The sequence below is a fragment of the Ovis aries genome, chromosome 1, assembly GCF_016772045.2.
Source record: "Ovis aries strain OAR_USU_Benz2616 breed Rambouillet chromosome 1, ARS-UI_Ramb_v3.0, whole genome shotgun sequence".
NCBI lineage: Eukaryota > Metazoa > Chordata > Mammalia > Artiodactyla > Bovidae > Ovis > Ovis aries.
Genome location: NC_056054.1, coordinates 94,801,120 through 94,827,310, shown reverse-complemented (window position 1 = coordinate 94,827,310; position 26,191 = coordinate 94,801,120). Strand labels below are relative to the sequence as shown.

The window sequence follows — 26,191 nt, the reverse complement described above, 5'->3', positions numbered from 1 at the left end:
CTCCTTCGAAGGAAAGTTATGACCAACCTAGATAGCATATTCAAAAGCAGAGACGTTACTTTGCCAACAAAGGTCCATCTAATCAAGGCTATGGTTTTTCCAGTAGTCATGTATGGATGTGAGAGTTGGACTGTGAAGAAGGCTGAGCGCCAAAGAATTGATGCTTTTGAACTGTGGTGTTGGAGAAGACTCTTGAGAGTCCCTTGGACTGCAAGGAGATCCAACCAGTCCATTCTAAAGGAGATCAGCCCTGGGTGTTCTTTGGAAGGAATGATGCTAAAGCTGAAACCCCAGTATTTTGGCCACCTCATGCGAAGAGTTGACTCATTGGAAAAGACTCTGATGCTGGGAGGGATTGGGGGCAGGAGGAGAAGGGGACGACAGAGGATGAGATGGCTGGATGGCATCACTGACTCGATAGACATGAATCTGAGTGAACTCCAGGAGTTGGTAATGGAGAGGGAGGGCTGGCATGCTGCAATTCATGGGGTCGCACAGAGTCAGACATGACTGAGCAACTGAACTGAACTGAACCCCAATACTTAGTATAATACTTGCTGCTGCTGCTAAGTCGCTTCAGTCGTGTCTGACTCTGTGCGACCCCATATACAGCAGCCCACCAGGCTCCCCCATCCCTGCGATTCTCAAGGCAAGAACACTGGAGTGGGTTTCCATTTCCTTCTCCAATGCATGAAAGTGAAGAGTGAAAGTGAAGTCGCTCAGTCGTGTCCGACTCTCAGCGACCCCATGGACTGCAGCCCACCAGGCTCCTGCGTCCATGGGATTTTCCAGGCAAGAGTACTGGAGTGGGGTGCCATTGCCTTCTCCGAGTATAATGTTTAGCGCATCCTAAATACTCAAGAAAAACCACTTGATGAATAAATGAATGTGTTATCACTATGGAGAGGCCAAGAGATCTGCACAAGTAATAGAGGTTGTTATCATGAATGTGTAAACGTCAAAAAGTAAAAAGAAAAACGAGACACACGTTCTTTGCACCAGATGTTCTCTGCACCAGATTACATCATATCCTTTCTTTTTTAAAACTATATAACTTATCTCTAAAGTTCCTACTGATATGGAAGACAAAAGAATGGACACTTTCAATGGCATCTTTCCACATTAAGGTTAGGAAATTATTATCTTAAAGAGAATTCTGTACTGGGGTAATAAGGGCCCTACAGATCTGAGGCCTGAATTTTCAAGAACTCTTTTTTTCCACAGAATCTATCCTAAAGTTTTATGTAACAAATTAAACAGTTATATAAAACTTTATATGTAACTGTTAACTGAGCTCAAAAATGACACCTGGAAATACTTTTGTAAATATACCTATTACCTTCAGGCTGGTGTAAAAAAATGTTCAGTAAGTTATACTTCTAAACTTATGTGAGTTAGTTAAGTCACTTGCTCAGTCGTGTCCGACTCTTTGCGACCCCATGGACTGTAGCCCACCAGGCTCCTCTGTCCATGGGATTTTCCAGGCAAGAATACTGGAGTGGGTTGCCATTTCCTTCTCCAGGGGATCTTCCCCACCCAGGGATCAAACCCAGGTCTCCCACATTGCAGGCAGACGCTTTAACCTCTGAGCCACCAGGGAAGCTAGAAACTTATGTGAAATAATGCATTAAAAATAATAATAATAATAATGCATAAAAACACCATTTCAGTCATTTACACTCTTTAAACTGGCACATATTTCATTATAAAAATAACTATAATATCTATAAATGAATAGACATTTATAAAATTATTTTTCAAACCTTAATTTTTATATGACTCTAATTCCTACTTAGAATACACTTTATTTTCAAAGTATCTGTCATGCCTTGAACTAAATTACTACACATTCTTCTATCCCCACTTCATACAATTACTGGTATTTCATATGCATGAGCTGGAAGAAATCTTTGAAGGTTCAATCAATTCCTTCATTTCATAAACAAGGCACAAAGAAGTTAAATGGCTCAAAGAAATACATCCAATAAGTAAGGACAACACTGAAACTAGAGCCCCTACCTGTTAACACTGAGCCCAATGCCCTTTTAAATATACAATGATGTCTTCTTTCTGGACTACATAAAATTCCAAGATAGATATTGGAATGAATGCTTTTAAAGGAGATTTTCCCTTTATAATAAATCCTATAAGCCAATCTGTATATAAATCTCCATCCATGCTTCATTTTAACTGAGTTCTAACAGGAAAAAATTCCAGCAAAAATTTAATGGTAATCTAAATAAACTTTTCTGACAGAATATGCACAGTTATGAAAAATAAAAGAGCAAAATGATTTACCTAGCCAGCCTAAACCATAATTTAAATACTTTTCATAACTTTCAAACAATAGTAAACATAACATTTGCCCAGTTAATCAATTAAATTAATGTCTACCATGTACTATAGATTTCATATAGATGTTTAGCTTCTGTGATACCAACTTTCCAACACTGTCATGATCATTATATCTGTAAAAATAAGGTTAGTAATGCCTAACTTGCAGCTCTAATGTAAAGAATAAATGCTAAATATGTGAAAATATTCATCACATACTCTCTATTATTTTCTCTTTTTTTCCTAAAGAAGGAAAAAAATCAATGTAAGGGCATGCAAAATAACTTAGATACATGTTTATGGATAAGTATTTTCTAGAGAGGGCCAAAGTGAATAATTTGCAAGTTTTTTTAATTATTTTTAATAAAGGGCCTTTACTAAACACTGTCCTCACTTTAAGACATTATTCATCCTACTTTTGCATCTTATCTCTCAATATTGTCTTACATCGTTTATATCTCCTTTTGCAGAATTTGTCACCTCGCCATGGACATCATTTATTTAAGAAACATACTATTCTAGATGGCTTCAATGGGGAATTCAACCAAACATACAAAGAAGAACTTATACTGATCCTTCTCTACTTCTTGACTGAAGAGAAGGAAACACTCCCAAAGTCATTCTATGTGGCCACCATCATCACCCTGATACCAAAACCTGACAAAGCAACACCAAAAACAACTACTACAGGACAGTACCTTTGATGAATATAGATGCAAAAATTCTCAACAAAATATTAGCAAACCAAATTCAGTAAGACATAAGAAAGATCATACCCCATACACTGGATTCATTCCAGGGTCACGAGGATGGTTCAAAATACACAAATCAAACAATGTGATACACCACATCAATAAAAGAAAAGACAAAAATCACATGGTCATCTCAACAGATGCAGAAGAAGCATTTGTTAAATTCAACATCCATTTATGAATAAAAAATCTTACCAAAATGAGTATAAAGAGAATGCATCTCGATTTCTGGGGGGCGGTCCTAAAATGGCAGAGGAATAGAATGGGGAGACCACTTTCTCCCCCACAAATTCATCAAAAGAAACTTTAAACGCTGAGTAAATTCCACGAAACAACTTCTGGATGCTGGCAGAGGACATCAGGCACCCAGAAAAGCAGCCCATTGTCTTCGAAAGGAGGTAGGAAAAAATATAAAAGACAAAAAAAGAGACAAAAGAGGAAGGAACGGAGCTCAGGCCCGGAAAGGGAGTCTTAAAAAGAGGGAAGTTTCCAAACACCAGAGAAACACTCTCACTGCCGAGTCTGTGGTGAGCCCTGGAAGCACAGAGGGCAACATAACAGGGAGGAAAAATAAATAAATAATTAAAACCCACAGATTTACGAGCCCAACAGTAACTCCCCCAGTGGAGAAGCAGCACAGACGCCTGCACCCGCCACTAGCAAGTGGGGGGCTGGGCAGGGAGGCGCGGGCTACAGTGCTTACAGTAAGGATCTGGCCTGAATGCCCTGAGGGCAAACTGAGCCAACTAACTTGGGCTAGCAAACAAGACTGGGTGATAACTACCACGTGAAAACCCAGCCCTAACCTAAGACACCGCCAGGTCCACACACAGAACAAAGGACTGAACAGAGATAGCCGGCTGCAGACCATCCCCCTCCGGTGACAGGCAGCCAGAGCTGGAAGGGGGCAATCGTAGCCCCAGAGAGACATTATCTACAAACCTGTAAGCAGGCTTCTTTGCTAACTAAGACTTCTTGGGGTTCTGGACGGTCAACATCCACCTGAGAAGGTGCGCCGGTTGTACACCCAGAAAACCGAGTGGCAGGATCACGGGAGGTGATAAGTTGCAGCGACCACACTCGCCAAACACCTCATCACCTGAGCTGCTCAGACGTGGGAAGGGCACAAAACACAGGCCCAACCGAGTCTGTGCCTCTGAGGACTACCCTAGTGCCTGAACCTGAGCGGCTTAGACCTGGGAGGTGCATGCAGCCCAGGGCCGACCTCAGACGGTTCCCAGCGGAGCAGCCTATAGCCTGAGCAGTGTGGGCAGGGAGGGTACACGCGCTGTAAGCAGGGGCAGGCCCAGTGTGGCTGAGGCACTGTGAGCACATGCCAGTGTTATTTGTTTGCAGTGTCCCTCCCTCCCCACAGCGCGACTGAACAAGTGAGACTAAAAAAAAGTGTCCACCACCGTCCCCTTTGTATCAGGGCGGAAATCAGACACTGAAGAGACCAGCAAACAGAAGAAGCTAAAACAGAGGGAACCACCTTGGAAGTGACAGGTACAATAGATTAAAATCCTGTCGTTAGTACCGACTACATAGGAAGGGGCCTATAGATCTTGAGAAATATAAGCCGGACCTAGGAACTATCCGAAAATGAACTGACCCCACAATACCCACAACAACACCAGAGAAAGTTCTAGATATATTTTTACTATTTTTAGGATCATTCTTTTTTTTAATTTAAAAAAATTTTTAAGTCCTCTATTACGCCTTTAATTTTCACTTTTATAACCTACTATTACTTTGCAAAAAAAAAAGACACTATTTTTTAAAAGCAAACTTCATATATATATTTTATAATTTTTGTGACCTTGTTTTTTTTCCTTTCTTTTTTTTTCTTCTTTTCTTTAATATTGTATTTTTGAAATTCCAAACTCTACTCTAGATTTTTAATCTTTGCTTTTTGGTATTTGTTATCAATTCTGTACCTTTAAGAACCCAATCTTCAGTACCCATTTTTACTTGGGAGCAAGATTACTGGCTTGACTGCTCTCTCCCCCTTTGGACTCTCCTTTTTCTCCACCAGGTTACCTGTGTCTCCTCCCTACCCCTTCTCTTCTCTGCCCAACTCTGTGAATTTCTGTGTGTTCCAGACGGAGGAGAACACTTCAGGAACTGATTACTGGCTGGATCTGTCTCGCTCCTTTTGATTCCCCCCTTTTATCCTCCTGGCCACCTCTGTCTCCTTCCTCCCTGTTCTCTTTCCTGTATAACTCCATGAACATCTCTGAGCAGTCCAGTTGTGGAGTGCACATAAGGAACTGATTACTGGCTAGCTTGCTCTCTCCTCTATTGATTCCACCTTATCTCATTCGGGTCACCTCTAACTCCCTCCTCCCTATTCTCTTCTCCATGTAACTCTATGAACCTCTCTGGGTGTCCCTCACTGTGGAGAAACTTTCCATCTTTAACCTAGATGTTTTTATTAACGGTGCTGTAGAGAGGAGAAGAGTTGAGACTATTGTAAAAATAAGACTGAAAACCAGAAGCAGTAGGCTTAAGTCCAAACCCTGAGAACACCAGAAAACTCCTGACACCAGGTAACATTAATTGACAGGAGCTCATCAAACCCTCCATACCTACACTGAAACCAAGCACCACCCAAGGGCCAACAAGTTCCAGAGCAAGACATACCACACAAATTGTCCAGCAACACAAGAACACAACCCCTGAGCTCCAATATACAGGCTGCCGAAAGTTACTCCAAAACGACTGACATCTCATAGCTAATTACTGGACACTTCATTGCACTCCAGAGAGAAGAAATCCAGCTCCACCCACCAGAACACCAACACAAGCTTCCCTAACCAAGAAACCTTTACCAGCCACTTGTACAACCCGAACCACAGCAAGGAAACTCCACAATAAAGAGAATTCCAAAAACTCAGAATACCAAAATGCCACAACAAACAAAGCAATATAAACAAGATGAAGAGACAGAGGAATACCCAGCAGGTAAAGGAACAGGATAAATGCCCACCAAACCAAACCAAAGAGGAAGAGATAGGGAGGTGAAGTCACTCAGTCGTGCCCAACTCTTTGTGACCTCGTGGACTGTAACCTACTAGGCTTCTCCGTCCAAGGGATTCTCCAGGCAAGAATACTGGAGTGGATTGCCATTTCCTTCTCCAGGGGATCTTCCTGACCCAGGGATCGAACCCGGATCTCCCGCATTGGAGGCAGACGCTTTAACCTCTGAGCCACCAAGGAAGCCCGAATCTACCTGATAAAGAATTCCAAACAATGATAGTGAAAATGATCCAAAATCTTGAAATCAAAATGGAATGACAGATAAATAACCTGGAGACAAGGATTGAGAAGATGCAAGAAAGGTTTAACAAGAACCTAGAAGAAATAAAAGAGAGTCAATATATAATGAATAATGCAATAAATGAGATCAAAAACACTCTGGAGGGAACCAACAGTAGAATAAAGGAGGCAGAAGATAGGATTAGTGAAGTAGAAGATAGAATGGTAGAAACAAATGAATCAGAGAGGAAAAAAGAAAAACGAATTAAAAGAAACGAGGACAATCTCAGAGACCTACAGGACAATATGAAACGCTCCAACATTCGAATTATAGGAGTCCTAGAAGAAGACAAAAGGAAGACCATGAGAAAATACTTGAGGAGATAATAGTTGAAAACTTCCCCAAAATGGGGAAGGAAATAATCACCCAAGTCCGAGAAACACAGAGAGTCCCAAACAGGATAAACCCAAGGCAAAACACCCTGAGACACATATTAATCAAATCAACAAAGGTCAAACACAAAGAACAAATATTAAAAGCGGCAAGGGAAAAACAACAAATAACACACACGGGGATTCCCATAAGGATAACAGCTGATCTTTCAATAAAACTCTTCAGGCCAGGAGGGAATGGCAAGACATAAAGTGATGAAAGAAAATAACCTACAGCCCAGATTACTGTACCCAGCAAGGATCTCATTCAAATATGAAGGAGAAATCAAAAGCTTTAGACAAGAAAAAGCAGAGAGAATTCAGCACCACCAAACCAGCTCTCCAATAAATGCTAAAGGATATTCTCTAGACAGGAAACACAAAAGGGTGTATAAACTCGAACCCAAAACAATAAAGTAAATGTCAAAGGGATCATACTTATCAATAATTACCTTAAATGTAAATGGGTTGAATGCCCCAACCAAAAGACAAAGACTGGCTGAATGGATACAAAAACAAGACCCCTATATATGTTCTCTACAAGAGACCCACCTCAAAACGGGACACATACAGACTGAAAGTGAAGGGCTGGAAAAAGATTTTCCACGCAAACAGAGACCAAAAGAAAGCAGGAGTAGCAATACTCATATCCGATAAAATAGACTTTAAAACAAAGGCTGTGAAAAGAGACAAAGAAGGCCACTACATAATGATCAAAGGATCAATCCAAGAAGAAGATATAACAATTATAAATATATATGCACCCAACATAGGAGCACCACAATATGTAAGACAAATGCTAACAAGTATGAAAGGGGAAATTAATAAGAACACAATAATAGTGGGAGACTTTAATACCCCACTCACACCTATGGACAGATCAACTAAACAGAAAATTAACAAGGAAACACAAACTTTAAATGATACAATAGACCAGTTAGACCTAATTGATATCTATAGGACATTTCACCCCAAAACAATGAATTTCACCTTTTTCTCAAGCACACACAGAACCTTCTCCAGATAGATCACATCCTGGGCCATAAATCTAGCCTTGGTAAATTCAAAAATTGAAATCATTCCAAGCATCTTTTCTGACCACAATGCAGTAAGATTAGATCTCAGTTACAGGAGAAAAACTATTAAAAATTCCAACATATGGACGCTGAACAACACGCTGCTGAATAACCAACAAATCATAGAAGAAATCAAAAGGAAAGCAAAATATGCATAGAAATGAATGAAAATGAAAACACAACAACCCAAAACCTGTAGGACACTGTAAAAGCAGTGCTGAGGGGAAAGTTCATAGCAATACAGGCATACCTCAAGAAACAAGAAAAAAGTCAAATAAATAACCTAACTCTACACCTAAAGCAACTAGCAAAGGAAGAAATGGAGAACACCAGGGTTAGTAGAAGGAAAGAAATCTTAAAAATTAGGGCAGAAATAAACGCAAAACAAACAAAAGAGACCATAGCAAAAATCAACAAAGCCAAAAGCTGGTTCTTGGAAAGGATAAATAAATTTGACAAACCATTAGCCAGACTCATCAAGAAGCAAAGGAAGAAAAATCAAATCAATAAAATTAGAAATGAAAATGGAGAGATCACAACAGACAGCACAGAAATACGAAGGATCATAAGAGACTATTATCAGCAATTATATGCCAATAAAATGGACAACGTGGAAGAAATGGACAAATTCTTAGAAAACTACAACTTTCCAAAACTGAACCAGGAAGAAATAGAAAATCTTAACAGACCCATCACAAGCACAGAAATTGAAACTGTAATCAGAAATCTTCCAGCAAACAAAAACCCAGGCCCAGACGGCTTCACAGCTGAAGTCCACCAAAAATTTAGAGAAGAGCTAACACCTATCCTACACAAACTCTTCCAGAAAACTGCAGAGGAAGGTAAACTTCCAAACTCATTCTATGAGGCCACCATCACCCTAATACCAAAACATGACAAAGATGCCACACTCAAAAAAAAACTACAGGCCAATATCACTGATGAACATAGATGCAAAAATCCTTAACAAAATTATAGCAATCAGACTCCAACAACACATTAAAAAGATCATACACCATGACCAAGTGGCTTTATCCCAGGGATGCAAGCATTCTTCAATATCTGCAAATCAATCAATGTAATTCACCACATTAACAAATTGAAAAATAAAAGCCATATGATTATCTCAACAGATACAGAGAAGGCCTTTGAAAAAATTCAACATCCATTTATGATAAAAACTCTCCAGAAAGCAGGAATAGAAGGAACATACCTCAACATAATAAAAGCTATATATGACAAACCCACAGCAAACATTATCCTCAATGGTGAAAAATTGAAAGCATTTCCCCTAAAGTCAGGAACAAGACAAGGGTGCCCACTCTCACCGCTACTATTCAACATAGTTTTGGAAGTTTTGGCCACAGCAATCAGAGCAGAAAAAGCAATAAAAGGAATCCAAGTTGGAAAGAAGAAGTAAAACTCTCACTGTTTGCAGATAACATGATCCTCTACATAGAAAACCCTAAAGACTCCAACAGAAAATTACTAGAGCTAATCAATGAATATAGTGAAGTGGCAGGATATAAAATCAACACACAGAAATCCCTTGCATTTCTATACACTAATAATGAGAAAATAGAAAGAGAAATTAAGGAAACAATTCCATTCACCATTGCAACGAAAAGAATAAAATACTTAGGAATATATCTACCTAAAGAAGCTAAAGACCTATATATAGAAAACTATAAAACACTGGTGAAAGAAATCACTGGAGAAATATACCATGTTCATAGATCAGAAGAATCAATATAGTGAAAATGAGTATACCACCCAAAGCAGTATATAGATTCAATGCAATCCCTATCAAGCTACCAATGGTATTTTTCACAGAACTAGGACAAATAATTTCACAGTTTGTATGGAAATACAAAAAACCTCGAATAGCCAAAGCAATCTTGAGAAAGAAGAATGGAACTGGAGGAATCAACCTGCCTGACTTCAGGCTCTACTACAAAGCCACAGTCATCAAGACAGTATGGTACTGGCACAAAGACAGAAATATAGATCAATGGAACAAAATAGAAAGCCCGGAGATAAATCCATGCACCTCTGGATACCTTATCTTTGACAAAGGAGGCAAGAATATACAATGGAGAAAAGACAATCTCTTTAACAAGTGGTGCTGGGAAAACTGGTCAACCACTTGTAAAAGAATGAAACTAGAACACTTTCTAACACCACACACAAAAATAAACTCAAAATGGATTAAAGATCTAAATATAAGACCAGAAACTGTAAAACTCCTAGAGGAGAACATAGGCAAAACACTCTCCGATATACATCACAGCAGGATCCTCTATGACCCACCTCCCAGAATATTGGAAATAAAAGCAAAGTAAACAAATGGGACCTAATTAAACTTAAAAGCTTCTGCACAACAAAGGAAACCATAAGCAAGGCGAAAGACAGCCTTCCGAATGGGAGAAAATGATAGCAAATGAAGCAACTGACAAACAACTAATCTCAAAAATATACAAGCAACTCCTGCAGCTCAATTCCAGAAAAATAAACAACCCAATCAAAAAATGGGCCAAAGAACTAAATAGACATTTCTCTAAAGAAGACTACAGATGGCTAACAAACACATGAAAAGATGCTCAACATCACTCATTATCAGTGAAATGCAAATCAAAGACACAATGAGGTACCATTTCATGCCAGTCAGAATGGCTGCGATCCAAAAGTCTACAAGCAATATATGCTGGAGAGGGTGTGGAGAAAAGGGAACCCTCTTACACTGTTGGTGGGAATGCAAACTAGTACAGCCACTTTGGAGAACAGTGTGGAGATTCCTTAAAAAACTGGAAATAGAACTGCCTTATGACCCAGCAATCCCACTGCTGGGCATACGCACCGAGGAAACCAGAACTGAAAGAGACACATGTACCCCAATGTTCATCGCAGCACTGTTTATAATAGCCAGGACATGGAAGCAACCTAGATGTCTATCAGCAGATGAATGGATAAGAAAGCTGTGGTACATATACACAATGGAGTATTACCCAGCCATTAAAAAGAATACATTTGAATCAGTTCTAGTGAGGTGGATGAAACTGGAGCCTATTATACAGAGTGAAGCAAGCCAGAACAAAAAACACCAATACAGTATACTAACGCATATATATGGAATTTAGAAAGATGGTAACGATAACCCTATATGCGAGGCAGCAAAAGAGACAGAGATGTATAGAACAGTCTTTTGGACTCTGTGGGAGAGGGCAAGGGTGGGATGATTTGAGAGAATGGCATTGAAACATGTATAATATCATATATGAAATGAATAGCCAGTCCAGGTTTGATGCATGATACTGGATGCTTGGTGCTGGTGCACTGAGACGACCCAGAGGGATGGTATGAGGAGGGAGGAGGGAGGTAGGTTCAGGATGGGGAACACGTGTATACCTGTGGTGGATTAATGTTGATATATGGCAAAACCAATACAATATTGTAAAGTAATTAACCTCCAATTAAAATAAATAAATTTATTTTTAAAGAAACAGAATGTGTCTCAACATAATAAATGCTATTTATGACAAATTTAAATAGCATTTATTATGTTGAGATACATTCTCAACATTCTCAATATATTTATGACAAATCTAGACTTCGCTGGTAGCTCAGATGGTAAAGAATCTGCTTGCAGTGCAGGAGACCTGGGTTTGATCCCTGAGTCAGGAAGATCCCCTGGAGAAGGAAATGGCAACTCACTCCAGTATTCTTGTCTGGAGAATTCCATGGATAGACCATGGGGCCACAAAGAGTCAGACATGACCGAGTTACTAACTCTTTCTTCTATGACAAATCTACAGTTAATATTCAAGTGAAAAGCTGAAAGCCTTCCTGCTAAAATCTAGGGTAAAACAAAGATGCCCACTTCTAGTATCAGAAGTTTAGTCATAGCAATCAGACAATAAAAACAAAGGTATCCCTTGGAAGAGAACAGGTAAAATTCTCATCATATGCAGATGAGATGATACTATATACAGAAAATCTTAAAGACTCAACAATAAAACTACTAGCACTAATAAATTCAGCAAGGGAACAGGATGCAACTTTAATATATAGAAATCAGTTTCTTTAAACTAACAATGAAATATCAGAAAAGAAAAGTAAAAAGCAATACCTTTTAAAATTGCATATATATATATATATATATATATATATATATATATATACATACACACACTTAAGAATAAGCCTGACCAAACTGGAGAAAGATTTATACGCTGAGAACTATAAAACATTGATAAAGGAAACTGAAGATGATTTTAAAAAATGGAAAACTATCCCATGCTTTTGGACTGGAAGAATTAGTACTGTTAAAATGGCCATACAACCCAAAGCAATCTACAGATTTAATACGGTCCCTATCAAATGATCCATGACTTTTTCATGGAACTAGAACAAAGAATCCTAAAATCTATATGGAACCATGGAAAACTCAGAATTACCAAGGCAATCCTGAGGAAAAAGAATAAAGCTGGAGGCATAAGTCTCCTAGACTTCCAACAATACTACAAAACCATAGCAATCAAAACAGGGTGGTATTGGAAATTTCCTGGCAGTCCAGTGGTTAGGACTCAGTGCTTTTACTGCCGTGACAGGGTTCAGTCCCTGGTTGGGGAACTAAGATCCCACATGCCAGGTGGTGTGGCCAAAAAGGTGGGAAAAAGCATGGTATTCGCACAAAAAACAGACAATATGGATCAATGGAACAAAACAGAAAGCCCAGAAATAAATCTACATACCTCTGGTCAATTAATTTTCAACAAAGGAGACAAGAAAATACAACAGAGATGATAGTCTCTTCAGGAAGCGATACTGGAAAAGATGTACAACTGCATGTAAATCAATGAAATTTGAACACATCTTCACACCATACAAACTCAAAATGGCTTAAAGACTTAAACATAACACATAACACCATAAAACTCCTATAAAAGGACACAGGAAAAGCATTTTCTGATTTTCTGACATAAATTGTACCAAAGTTTTCTTAAGTCAGTCTCCCAAGGAGATCGAAATAAAAGCAAAAATAAGTCGGACTCAATCAAACTAACAAACTTTTGCAGAGCAAAGGAAACCTTCAACAAAACTAAAAGACTACCTAATGACTAGGGAAAATTATTTGCATATGATGCAATGGACAAGGGCTTCAATCTCAAAATATACATATAACTCAGAATCTAACAATCCAATCAAAAAATGGGTTGATGACCTAAACAGACATTTCTCCAAAAGACATACAGATGCCAACAGACATGAAAAAACGCCCAACATCACTAATTATTAGAGAAATGCAAATCAAAACTACAATGATGTACCACTTCAAACTGCTCAGAATGGCCATCATTTAAAAATCTACAAATAACAAATGTTGTAAAGAGAGAAAAGGGAAACTTCCCACCCTGTCAGTGGGTATGTAAACTGATGCAGCCATTATGAAGAACAGTTTGGACGTTCCTTAAAAAACTAGAGGGGCAGTATGATTCAGCAATCCCATTCCTAAGCATATATGAAACTCCAACTTGAAAAGATACACGCACCCCTATGTTCACAATAACACTGTTTACAACAGCCAAATATGGAACCAACCTAAACTGTCCATCAAAAGATGAATGGATAAAAAAGATGTGGTATATTTACATAGTGGAGTATTCAGTTCAGTTCAGTCGCTCAGTCGTGTCCGACTCTTTGCAACCCCATGAATCGCAGCACGCCAGGCCTCCCTGTCCATCACCAACTCCCGGAGTTCACTCAGACTCACGTCCATCGAGTTAGTGATGCTATCCAGACATCTCATCTTCTGTCGTCCCCTTCTCCTCCTGCCCCCAATTGATGCTTTTGAACTGTGGTGTTGGAGAAGACTCTTGAGAGTCCCTTGGACTGCAAGGCGATCCAACCAGTCCATTCTGAAGGAGATCAGCCCTGGGATTTCTTTTGGAAGGAATGATGCTAAAGCTGAAACTCCAGTACTTTGGCCACCTCATGAGAAGAGTTGACTCATTGGAAAAGTGGAGTATTACCAAACCATAAAATACAGAGTGAAATAATGCCATTTGCAGCAATATGGATGGACCTAGAGATTATCCTACCAAGTGAAGTAAGTCAGAAAGAGAAAGATATGATATCACTTATATGTGGAATCTAAAATATGATACAAATGAACTTACGTATCAAACAGACTCACAGACATGGTTTTCCAAACTTACCATTACCAAAGGGGAAAGTAGGTGAGGAAGGGATAAATTAGAAGTTTGGGATTAGCAGATACAAACTACTATATATATAAAGCAGATAAACAAAATGGCCCTACTGTCTAGCACAGGGACCTATGTTCAATATACTGTAATAAACCATAGTAGAAAAGAATATATAAAAAACGGAGTCACTTTGCTGTACACCAGAAACTAACACAACACTGTAAATCAACTATAATTCAATTTTTTAAATATATATATACTTTCATTAAGGGTCAAATGAACATTAAGCATTGGAGAGACAAAAATAATTAAAAGACAATCATCTGTTCACAAGGAACCCATGTTCTGTTGGGAGCAACAAGTAAGCAAATGACTGTAAATATGCAATCAAGACAATATATGAGAAACATAAAAGTACATGGGAAAAAGACTACCCAAAGGCAGGAAAAGTAAAGGAATAAATTTGTCTGTGAAAGTGAAAGTCACTCATTCTTGGGTATTGGCAATCTAAGATGTTAATGGGTAAATTAATATTAACCAAAAACCTACAGATCAGAGAGCACTATTACAAAATAAGATTAAATGCAAATCAAAGTAATTCAAGCACAGATTTATAATACTAAATAATGATGACAAAATCAAATCTTAGACTACATATTAAATAAGCTACATAAGTCTATGTAAATATTCATAATATGGAAGGAATATTCTGAGATTGTATGTTTGATCCATTAGTAAGAAAAATCAAAAGAATATTAATAAATAAGAGTAAATAAACATTTCATAACCCTAAAACACTTGTTATAAAACCCAAAAGAAATTTTGCAATGATCATTACAGCTTAAAGCAAATAAACTATATTTGAACAAATTTTATTTCCTTAAAACATTTAACTTCATCTAATAAATAATGCTTACTTATTAACATTCAACTTCTGGGGCACTGAACAGCAAGCAATTTCTAGTACATGCTGACCAACATGAAAATCAGGACTTACACCCTGGCATTCTGCATTTTAATCATACCATACTAGTTCTTTTTTCATTTCTCAGAAAAATGAAGAACATACTGATTTTATAGCAGTGATTTTATAATGTAAAAGCAAAGTCACTGTCACTTTGCTTAAGATCAAAATTAGACTCTAAATAAGAGTACACAAATGTCATCTGGTAAGCAGCCCTAAAATAGTCTCTTCCAAATTACTATTAATACTTATGAAAGATGTAGAAAAGAATAAAGCTCAGGCTATCAAAGAAATAAGAGCCATTATGTCAGAATCTGGAAGAATTCTTCAGTAACTTATAACCATATCTTACTCATTAAACAAAAAATGTCAAAAACTACACTGCCCCAACTGTAACTTATCTCAGAGACCTAATCATAAAATGGGATAGAAACCTTCATGTCGTCAGAGCACTGTTCAACTTGCCTTCCCCACAGTATCTTCCCAATTCTTTCCTTATTATCTAACTAGCTAGGCTATATCAGAGAACTCCTGGAGAATAGGGGAAGCACAATGAAACACTGTATTCTAGCTGGTAAGAGAATCTCTGTAGCTGTCTATGATGTCAACTGTACCCAAAATTGTAAAATCTACTCTAGTGCTACAAGTTGAGAGGACTAAAGATACTAGAACAGAATAAAATAGACTGAAAGCTATATAAATCACTGTCCTCCAACTATGGAGCTCAAACAGGTATTCACTTAATATATAAGCAGATCCAAAAAAAAAAAAAAAAAAAGCATCAAAGACATATACACCACAGATTATTGATGTCAGGTATAATCTGATCTTACTTTATTCACATCTGAGTAAAGGGAAGTGGGCCTTAGGAAGCATTACTACAAAGCTAGTGGAGGTGATGGAATTCCAGCTGAGCTACTTTAAATCCTAAGAGATGATGCTGGATGCTGTTGAAGTGCTACATTCAATATGTCAGCAAATATAGAAAACTCAGCCACTGGCCACAGGACTGGGAAAGGTCAGAATTCACTGCAATCCCAAAGAAAGGCACTGCCAAAGAATTTTCAAATTACCACACAATTGCATTCATCTCACACGCTAGTAAAGTAATGCTCAAAATTATCCAAGACAGGGTTCAACAGTACGTGAACCATGAACTTCCACATGTTCAAGCTGGAATTAGGAAAGACAGAAGAACCAGAGATCAAATTGCCAACATCTGTTGGATCACAGAAAAACCAAGAGAATTCCATAAGAACATCTACTTCTGCTTCACTGACTATGCTAAAGTCTTTGACTGTGTGGATCACGACAAACTGTGGAAAATTCTTCAAGAGATAGGAATACCAGACCACCTGACCTGCCTCCTGAGAAACCCGTATGCAGCTCAAGAAGCAACAGTAAGAACAGGACACGGAACAACAGACTGGTTCCAAAGTGGGAAGAGAATATGTCAAGGCTATATATTGTCACCTTGCTTATTTAACGTATATGCAGAGTACATCATGTGAAATGCCAGGCTGGATAAAGCAGAAGCTGGAATTAAGACTGCTGAGAGAAATATCAATAACCTTAGATATGCAGATACACCATCCCTTATGACAGAAAGCAAAGAGGAACTAAAGAGCCTCTTGATGAAAGTGAAAAAGAAAAATGAAAAAGCTGGCTTATAACTCAACAATTAAAAAATGAAGATCATGGCACCCAGTCCCATCATTTCATGGCAAATACATGGGGAAACAATGGAAACAGTGACAGACTATTTTCTTGGGCTCCAAAATCACTGCAGATGGTGACTGCAGCCATGAAATTAAAAGACCTTTGCTCCTTGAAAGCAAAGCTATGTCAAACCTAGACAGCATATTAAAAAGCAGAGACATTACTTTGCCAACAAAGGTCCAAATAGTCAAAGCTAAAGTTTTTCCAGTAGTCACGTATGGATGTGAGAGTTGGACCATAAAGAAGGTGGACGCTGAAGAATTGCTGCTTTTGAACTGCAGTGTTGGAGAAGATTCTTGAGAGTCCCCTGGACTGCAAGGAGATTCAACCAGTCAATCCTATAGAAAATCAGTCCTGAATACTCACTGATGCTGAAGCTCCAATACTTTGGCCACCTGATGTGAAGAGCCGATTCATTAGAGAAGACCCTAATGCCGGGAAAGATTGAAGGCAGAAGAAGGAGACAAGATGATTGGATGGCATCACCAACTCAATGGACATAAGTCTGAGCAAGATCAGGGATTTGGTGATGGACAGGGAAGCCTGGCATGCTGCAGTCCACAGGGTCGCAAAAAGTCAGACACAACTGAGTGACCGAACAACAGCCAAAAAACAGGGAAGTAGGAAAAATAACCACAAGACAATTAGGGAAATATATTACAAGGAAAAACCCAGTGGACTTACAGGATAAAATAAATGTGCAACCTTTCTAAAACAGAAGCACTAAACCCTAAATAAAGAACAGGATGCAGGGAGAGGAGGCATGGGAGACGAGATGAGGAAAGGTAATAAGAAAGCTACACTCATGATGGTGAGATATAAAATCTCTACTGCAACAGAAAAGTGAATCAAGCCAAAAATACAAACATAACATGAAAAACTTGAGGAACTCTCACTACTGCACGCTACAATCTGGACTAGCCGTATGTCATGTTCAAAAGCCACATGACACTAGTGACTACGATATTGTGCAACACAGGTTTAAAGTGACGCTAGTACAATGTCACACAGATAGTAAAACCAAGATGCAACTTTAAGTCCTTCTGACTCCAGATCTTTCCTTTTGAGTAAACTATCACAAGTTAAGATACACTCAACCCCAAGAATTCAATTTATACTTGCAAAATTTTGACTGGAGGATGAAATTTATTGGTAGTTCAAATAAACATTTCAAAAAACAAAAACACAAAGCCCATTTATTAATGCCAACTTATAAAACAAGTCAGTGTCAAAAGTGAAAATTAATAAGTAAAATTCTTATTAGATAGGCCTGTTATGTACACAAATTATGAACATGATACTTCATGTATATCCGTGTATATTTATAATACTTCATGTATACTATAACCACTAGCTAAATGTTTTGGTTACTTTAAAATCACAGATGCTAAACATGACTAAAATCACAGATGCTAAACATGTATCATGAACATCAAATGATATATTCTATGTCATTATCATCTGGAAAGTATACATCGTTTGAAAACTCTGTATTATTTATGAACCATTTAATGGGAGGGAACACATAGGTTTTATCTTAAATTCATGTAATATCAATTACATAAAGTATTAGTTAAATATAGTGTATATTTCTTAGCAATCCATAACCATGTCACTTAGAAACAGTTATGCGAGACTACCTCCTCCTCCTCCTTTAGACTCCATATTCAACCAACCACCAATTTCCACGTAACTTAACAGTTTGATTGTCTCTTGAATCAAGTACTTTTCTCCACTAATTTCTCTCCTCCACTTTCACCACTGTGGTCTAAGCCAATATTCTCTGTGATCTATGCTCTCCTAACTGATTTCCTCCTGTTCCCCTCCAACCCAGTGTTTACACTGCAACCAAAGTGATTGTTTATATTGTTTAAATACTAAATGATCATGACAGTTCCTTGCTTCAAAGAAAACTCTTCAATGACTTCCCACAGTACTTAAGATCAAAATAGTTGACTAAAAACTCTCCAGAATTCTGCCTAGGGATTCCGAACTCAACAACAACCAGGTTAAATATTGATTCATTAAATTTACTTATCTGGCAACTTAACTGTGGCATAAAATGAGGAGCCAATGCCCCTCTAGAGGGAGCAGCAGCTGCCTGGATCCAGCTGAGCACTGCCATCTGAAAATACAGACTTGGTTGTTGCTATATCCTCTACTTTTTCAAGAGAAATTCGAAATCCAGACTTTGTGTGAAATTTCCCTCATATGTCAATGCTGGCAACTCATTCAAACTTTTCAAACAATAAGGAAGCCGAATATGACTCCTCACCTAGTCTCTTCACCTAGCCCCACACCACTAATCTCTATATGAGCCATACTAGCCACACAGAGTATTTCTCAGATCCTCAACAATGCTGAAACCAACCACGATCCTGCACAGCCCTCCAGGGCATAAAACCCTTTTCTGTGTCCCATTCCTTGTTTGTAGGAAAAAGGCTTTCCACTTCCATGACCTTTCCTAAGTCCACAGGGCAGATTCAGTTACTAACCAGGGAAGTGAGGGAACAGCAGAAAGAAACAACACAGCAGTGATCAGGAAGGTGCCTAACAATATAACACATATCTCCCAGTTCTGACAGGAACTAGGGCCTCCATCCAGGTGGAAGACAGTATCTTCAGGCTGAACACAAGCAATCAGAAGGCTGATGACAGATTCCTAGAACACCACCCTGTTATCTCACCACCAACAGATTAAGAGGACGTCACACACCCTGCAGCCCTCTCTCCAGTACTTTTGCCTGTAAGAACTCTTCCCTGAAAATTACCGGGCGGTTTGAGTCTTTGGAGCATGAGTTGTCCCATCCTCTTTGCTTGGCCCTTGCAGTAAACTTTTCTCCACTCCAAACTCTTAACGTTTGTTCGGCCTCATTGTGCATCAGGCACATGAACTTGGGTTTGACAATAATACTACTTAGGGCTTTCACACATGGCATATTCTCTGCTTTGATCTTTTTCCCCCCACAACTCTACCTGACTTAGCAATCTCCTACTTGTAAACTTCTGAACAGTTTCCTCAAAAAGCCTTCCCTGTTCCCATTGCCTGTCCCCCACTCCACAGGCTAACTCACATCATTATGTGCTCTGACAGCACTGAATGTATCTTGTAACACTCATCACACCCAAAAAATAAACTTGTTCATTTAATGTCTGTCATCCCTTCCCACCCCTCCCCCTAGGTGGGAAGTGCCATAAAAGCAGGGCCCAATACACAGCAGACATGCAATACACATTTATTGCTAAATAATTTGATGATAAAATATTCCTTTAGATAATAAGGTTCTGGTGCACCTTTAAAAATAAATCAGCACCCAACTTGTCAGAAACATGTACAATATTTAAAGGTACATGTAAGTAGACTCAGAATTTAAATACTCAAAATATAATTATTAATAATAATTGTTAATATTTACTGAGCATTTACTAAATGCTAGGAACTACACTGAGCACTCTGCATGCACTATATCTCGTTCAATATAACAATCTGTAATCCAGAGGAAGCAACTAAGACACAGAATTTGAAAATCTGTTCCAAATCACATATCTAATCAATGACAAAGCAGGGTATGAATCCATGCAGTCTGACTCCAGAGCTTAAGCACCAAACTACTACACTAAGTAATTAAGAAAAGCCAATTCAACAAGTATCCGTAAAATACTGTGAATAAGAAATAATGGCCAAGATTTATTTTCCATTACTTCTCCATTAAAGTAAGGCTCCTCATCCCTCTATCCTACACTCTTCTCCACACACACAAAATTAAGATAAATCATTTGTACTTTCTCAACTAAGAAAGATGATCCTATGACCACATCCAAAACAGGCATGAACTTAGTTACTGTATGTATCTGTTAAAATGACATCTTCCTGAATTACTTTTAAATATGTTAATGTTAATTCAGAAAGACAGCATTTTAACAGATAGAGGATGAGATGGTTGGATGGCATCATCAACTCAATGGACACGAGTTTGAGCAAACTGTGGGAGACAGTGAAGGACAGAAAAGCCTGGCGCTGTAGTCCATGGGGTGGCAAAGAGTTAGACACAACCAAGTCAGTGAACAACACTAATGTTTATACATTAATGTTTCATATTTTACATTGAAATTTGTTTATTTGAATGATATATTGTTTGGAATGTATTTAGTTGCTCAAATTAGAAAAATTACTTATAACTATACACTGTTTTCAGATATGGTGACAATCAATATAAAAATAAACTGATTTACCACATAAAATATGCTCAGAGATAATAAATGGCAATCCACTCCACTACTATTGCCTAGAAAAGCCCATGGACAGAGGAGCCTGGCAGGCTGCAGTCTATGGGGTCACAAAGAGTCGGACACGACTGAGTGACTTCACTCAAGACCTGAACTCTATTCCAATTCGTGCTTTCCAAAACTCAAGAACCAAACAGATTTGAATAAGTGTCTCACATAAATGATTTGTCGTCCAGACTCTTACTACCCAAAACCTAAGATATGGCTCACTCGCCATACCTTGTTAAGAGAATTCAATAACCAATCTCTCACTGCAAACTCAGAAATCCAACAGTTTTGTACAACAAAACAAAAAGCATATGTATTCTAGGGCTATATAAATTTAAGAGTTCTTGTTTTAAGAGATTTAAATAGATTTTTAAAATGTGGAAAAAATGCACATATTGCACATATATGTATTTTCATTCAAATTTGAAATTTAAACTCCACTTAACAGAATTTTTCTATGTGAACATTTTTAAACTAGAATGTGCCACATTTCTTAACTTTTAAAACAAATTTAAAATATAAAGGAAATTATTAAGTATATGACAAATAAGTATAAGAGAGTTAAATAATGTTAATTTGTGGCTTCAAAGAACTCTGAAGTCAGTCTTAGCATCTTTTTAAAAAAATACTTATCATTATAAATACCATGGGAAATAAGGTTTTCAAGGAAAGCAGTACTTTCAGTGTTAATTTTTCAGCAACGTATTTCACAGATCACATCAGATTTTTCTCAAAGTCACAAACAGCAAAGGAGAAAATAAAAGAAACAAATGAAAAGAGTACAAAAGTTGAAGATGACGGGAAAAATTTCAAATTAATTTGGTTACAGACGAATGGTATGAAATAATTTTAGAAGTAACTACTCCATAAGGTTCAGCCAAAAAGTCAAAGAAACAGCAAGCAAAGAACTAGACTGAGAAACAGGAAAAATCAGCTCTCATTACAACAGTCCATATTCCTAAAGTATTTAACTTTGGATAACATTTGAACACAAGGTTTTTCAAAAACTTTGTGCTTGAGGAAAAGTTAAGATTAACATCAATTGAGAACAGAATATAAGCCTTTTTTTTTTTAAACATACTCAAAAATTAATTTAAGAAATACAGCAAAAGGGGGAAAGATGGAGCATGGGAAAAAAGAACAAAACAAAACTGTAGGTTTGAACAAAGCAAACTACTTTCCCAGATTCTTCTTTTGATATAATAAAAGATTTAAAGAGCACTAGAGCTCCCATTTTATCCTAATTTGGATACATTCTTCCAAGAGCTCACTTCAGATTTAGTGACTGGAAAGAATGTGAACCCTTTAATTAGGCAAATTTCAAGAGTTACTTGACACACACTACCTTCCACATGGGGGAAAAAAAAAAGGTCAGAACAAAATTATATTTAAAAACATAACCAAATCTTGTCTACAAGACTCACAAAGTGAGTGACTTAAGATTCAGTGAGATCTTTAACTTAACTGATTGCACACAGAGCACCAAAATATATCTACTGTGCCTGTCCTACTAAAATGCTTAAACTTCACTGCTGAGGTTAACTACCAGCCAGAGAACGAGGGCCCTTTGAGAGACACAAATCCATAGAATGTCAGGATTCCATGGATCTATTTTACAGGGTGGCACAAAGACACAAAGCAACACCTTCTTAATAAATGAAGCCATGGCCTATTTCACTATTTCTTCAAGTTTTCATACCTCCAATCCCAACTGTTCACATCAGACCCAACATCTCTGAACACAAATGTTCCTCCGACATAAAAGGAAGGAGCTGGACGTTGGATGGGGCTCTGGAGTCCTTCCAGTTTGTGGTTCTCTATTTAACTAGTTGTGAAATCATAATTCAGCTCTCACAACTCAGGGAAAGTTATATTTTACTGCCAAAAAATAACAGATCTGATGCAATAAAGCATACCTCGCTCTGCCAAACGTTAATACCAGAACTTCTGAAATAAACAAACCTGTGTCTATGCTCATCTGGTCCATGGATCAGGAAGATTCCAGGGTGTTTCGCCCCTTTGCCGGCATCTACATGAGGAATTAACACATCTTCCAAACCCAGATCAAAGCGTTTGTGTTTTGAAGAGTCTGGAAGAAAGAAGAATGCCCCAAAACACAGGGTGATGAAGGCACTTAGAATAAGGAGGAGGATAAACTTCTCAGAAAGTCTCAAGGTAGCCCTGTGATGCGGGAACGAAGGCGGCCCCAGGTTCAGCGGTGGTATCCTTCGTCCAGAGAGGGGTAGCAGCGCTGGGGTAGTCATCGTTTAAGCTCTTGGGCAAAATATTTCATAAAGTTCTCATCTTATATCAAACGTACGATACATTGAACAGTCTTCGGAATCTTGGCAAAAATGGGGAAATTCAATTTTTCTCCTCTTAAAGGACTGTTGTGCTTTTCAATAGGGTACCTCTTTCACGCTCATTCAATTACATGCAGAAACGAGTGTGGCCCCAAAACGATCACTAGTTTAAGTCCTGTGATATTTTCTTTTGCCATCTGGCTTTCGGTACCTCACCGGGTGATTACAAGTCTCCTCTTCATTCCCAAGGGTAGATCGGCCAAGCAACACCGCAGAAAGGATGCAAGGTGGGCTCTTCCATTCCTGCACCTCAGGGAGATGCTCCAGCGTGGTCTCCCGCCCCAAAAGGGTGACTGACGTGATCCCAGAGTTGTAGAAGGTTCACTTGGGCTCCTCTGATGCTTCGATTGGAGAATTTCTTAATCTCAGTGGTTGAAAAACAAGGGGCTCTTCGGAAGTCGGCCAACGAGAGGAGGGGTCTCCCGCCTCAGCGCGAAGCCAAAAGAGCGACGCTGGGTGAAAAGCAGGAAAGAGGGCTCCTATGCCCGCGCCTCCCGACCCTGTCCCCCGGCTCCGAGGGCAGGCTCCGACGCTGCCCCCTCGACAGTCGGCGCGAAGGGCATTCGCGTCCAAAATACCTGCGCCCTCCCAGCCGCGGCCGCTGTTGCTACCGCTCGGGTCTGTCAGAGAGCGGAACTTCCTCCTCCGCGGCCTCTGAGAAGCCCCGGCGTGTGCTGGGGGAGGGGAGGTGCGTCGACCGCCCCCGCCCGGCTCCTCCTCCTCTCGGCGGCCGGTTAAGTTAACCCCGGCGCCGACTCCCCGAGAGAGGCCGCCGCTGACCGCGCCGCACCCGGGCCCGGCGACCGAGCCTCCGCAGCTCGGAGGCGTAAGAAGCAGCCGAGCCGCGGCCCTCAGGTCCGAGAGCCCGGGGCAGGCGCCTGCTCATTCCTCCCTCAGCCCGGGGGCGGCGCCGGCCCCGGGCGCGCGGCAGCAGCCGCGCCTCAGGCGGGCAGAGGTCAGTTCCGTCTCCTTCCTCCCCGGCCGCCAGCCGCCTTGGGGGCCGCCAGCCGCCTTGGGGGCCTCCGCCGCGCAGCCTCGGGTCGTTCGCAGCTGCTCTCTGGCGGTGGCGGCGGCTGCGGGAGAGGCAGCGCGTCCACGCGGTGCGGGGCTGCGGCCCGGTCCTCGCCCTGTGGCACTCTAGGCCCCGAGGGCGCGGAGCAACCGGGGGCCTTCACCGTTGGGCACACGCCTGAGAGGAGCCGGCGTGTGGGGGTGGGACGGATGGCGCGGGCCGGCCTTCGGCCCCGACTCGCGAGTGGGCGTCCCCGGGCGGCGGAGTGTGAGGTGCGCGCGCACGCTCCCGGCCCCGCCGCCGCCCCTCCCCCGCCCCGCCCGGCCCGCGCTCCGGCCTCGCGCCGCTGCGGGCTCCAGCGCCGCCCTCCCGCCAGCCGCCGGCGCGCCCCCCGGAAGCGTCCTGCAGCAGCCGTCTGGGCGCTTAGTGGGAGAACGTTTCCCGTCCTTGTTTCAGTGATAACTTCACCCATGCCAGGCTTTGCCATCGTCACTCGTGGGACTGATCTAGTGCTTGGGGCGAGGGTGGGGAGTGTTCAGGTCACCAAGGCTTCGCTGCAATCAAGTTGCTGGGACTCAAAGGATCTGATGGCCAAGGTTAACGTTTAATTTTGCTCTGTGGAAATCATGTCTTCAATTGTGGACCGTTGACCCCTTAGGGCTAAAGACTGGGTCTCCAACTTCTTTGCAGCCCCTATACACGTCTTTGGGCACCCGAGGCTCGAGTCATCTCTGTTGAGCATCATCCAAGTGCCTGGCTCTGTGTTTAAAATGGCGACCTTTCGTTTAGGTGTCCTGGTTGAGGAGTCTCCAGCAGCGGTCCATATGACCCCACAGGACAGCAGCCTCGTCGTCGTCCAGTTTCTGGAAGACATTCTCCCGTCATCTTCACACTCCTTCACACTCCTCACCACCACCGCTCCTACAAAAGAGATAAGAAGTATGAACGAGGAGGTGCTAGAACCCCAAAAGACAACAGTATTGCTTAAACTAAGCCTGAAAAGCAACCTGAGTTGATTTCTGTTATCCATAGTGTTAAGAACCATGTTGTGCTTGGTGATGGTGGTATAGTCGCTAAGTCGTGTCTGACTTGCGACCCCGTGGCCTGTAGCCTGCCAGGCTTCTCTGTACATGAGATTCTCCAGGCAAGAATACTGGAGTGGGCTGCCAGTTCCAGGGGGTTCTTCCCGACCCAGGAATTGAACCTGGGTCACCCGCATTGCAGGCGGATACTTTACCAACTGAGCTCTGAGGGAAGCCCCCATGTTGTGATTAAGAACAAAAAATTTCTGATACACAAATACTCTTACTTCCAACTTTGAGATTGTGTTTGATATTAAAATGTCATTCCCTCTACACATCCTTAGTGATAACTGGGAATTGGAAAGGAGTCCCTTAAGTGGCAGGAACAAAAGGTCAGCCTTAGCTAAAAATCAAACAAAAAATCCTCATTCATTGGCACAATTCAAAGTACATTCCAGTCTGCACTATTTCCAGAAGTTCTGCATATCTGACTACCTACCATATGACAAAAGAAGTCATTGTCATTGATTCACCAAATGAAACAAAGACATAAAAATGTTATGTGCCACCTCTCACCCATTCAGGCTGGCAGCCCAATCCAAAGTGAGATTTGTGTTGGACACTTGTGAAAAGTAGATGTAAGAAATTCCCTGCCTTCCCAATGTGTCTTTATAAAGTCTGTCAATTTTAAGAATAAGTTTCTAATGCTGAGCCTCTCTGTAAGCCAAAGGAAAAGAAACACTTGGTTTTCCAACTGTTGAGGTTATTACTTTCCATG

General features: G+C 40.2%; 1 protein-coding gene across 2 annotated transcripts in view; it reads right to left on the bottom strand.

Annotated features, from left to right (window-relative positions):
- MAN1A2 (mannosidase alpha class 1A member 2) overlaps nt 1–24,593 on the bottom strand; it is a 157,992-nt gene extending 133,399 nt beyond the window's left edge. For both annotated transcript variants that reach the window (XM_004002381.5, XM_042253114.1), the window contains exon 1: nt 22,979–24,593. In XM_004002381.5, the coding sequence (XP_004002430.1) occupies nt 22,979–23,280 (302 nt within the window). In that variant the 5' untranslated portion in view covers nt 23,281–24,593. The remainder of the gene's footprint in view (nt 1–22,978) is intronic.
- Between the last annotated feature and the right edge of the window lie 1,598 nt (nt 24,594–26,191).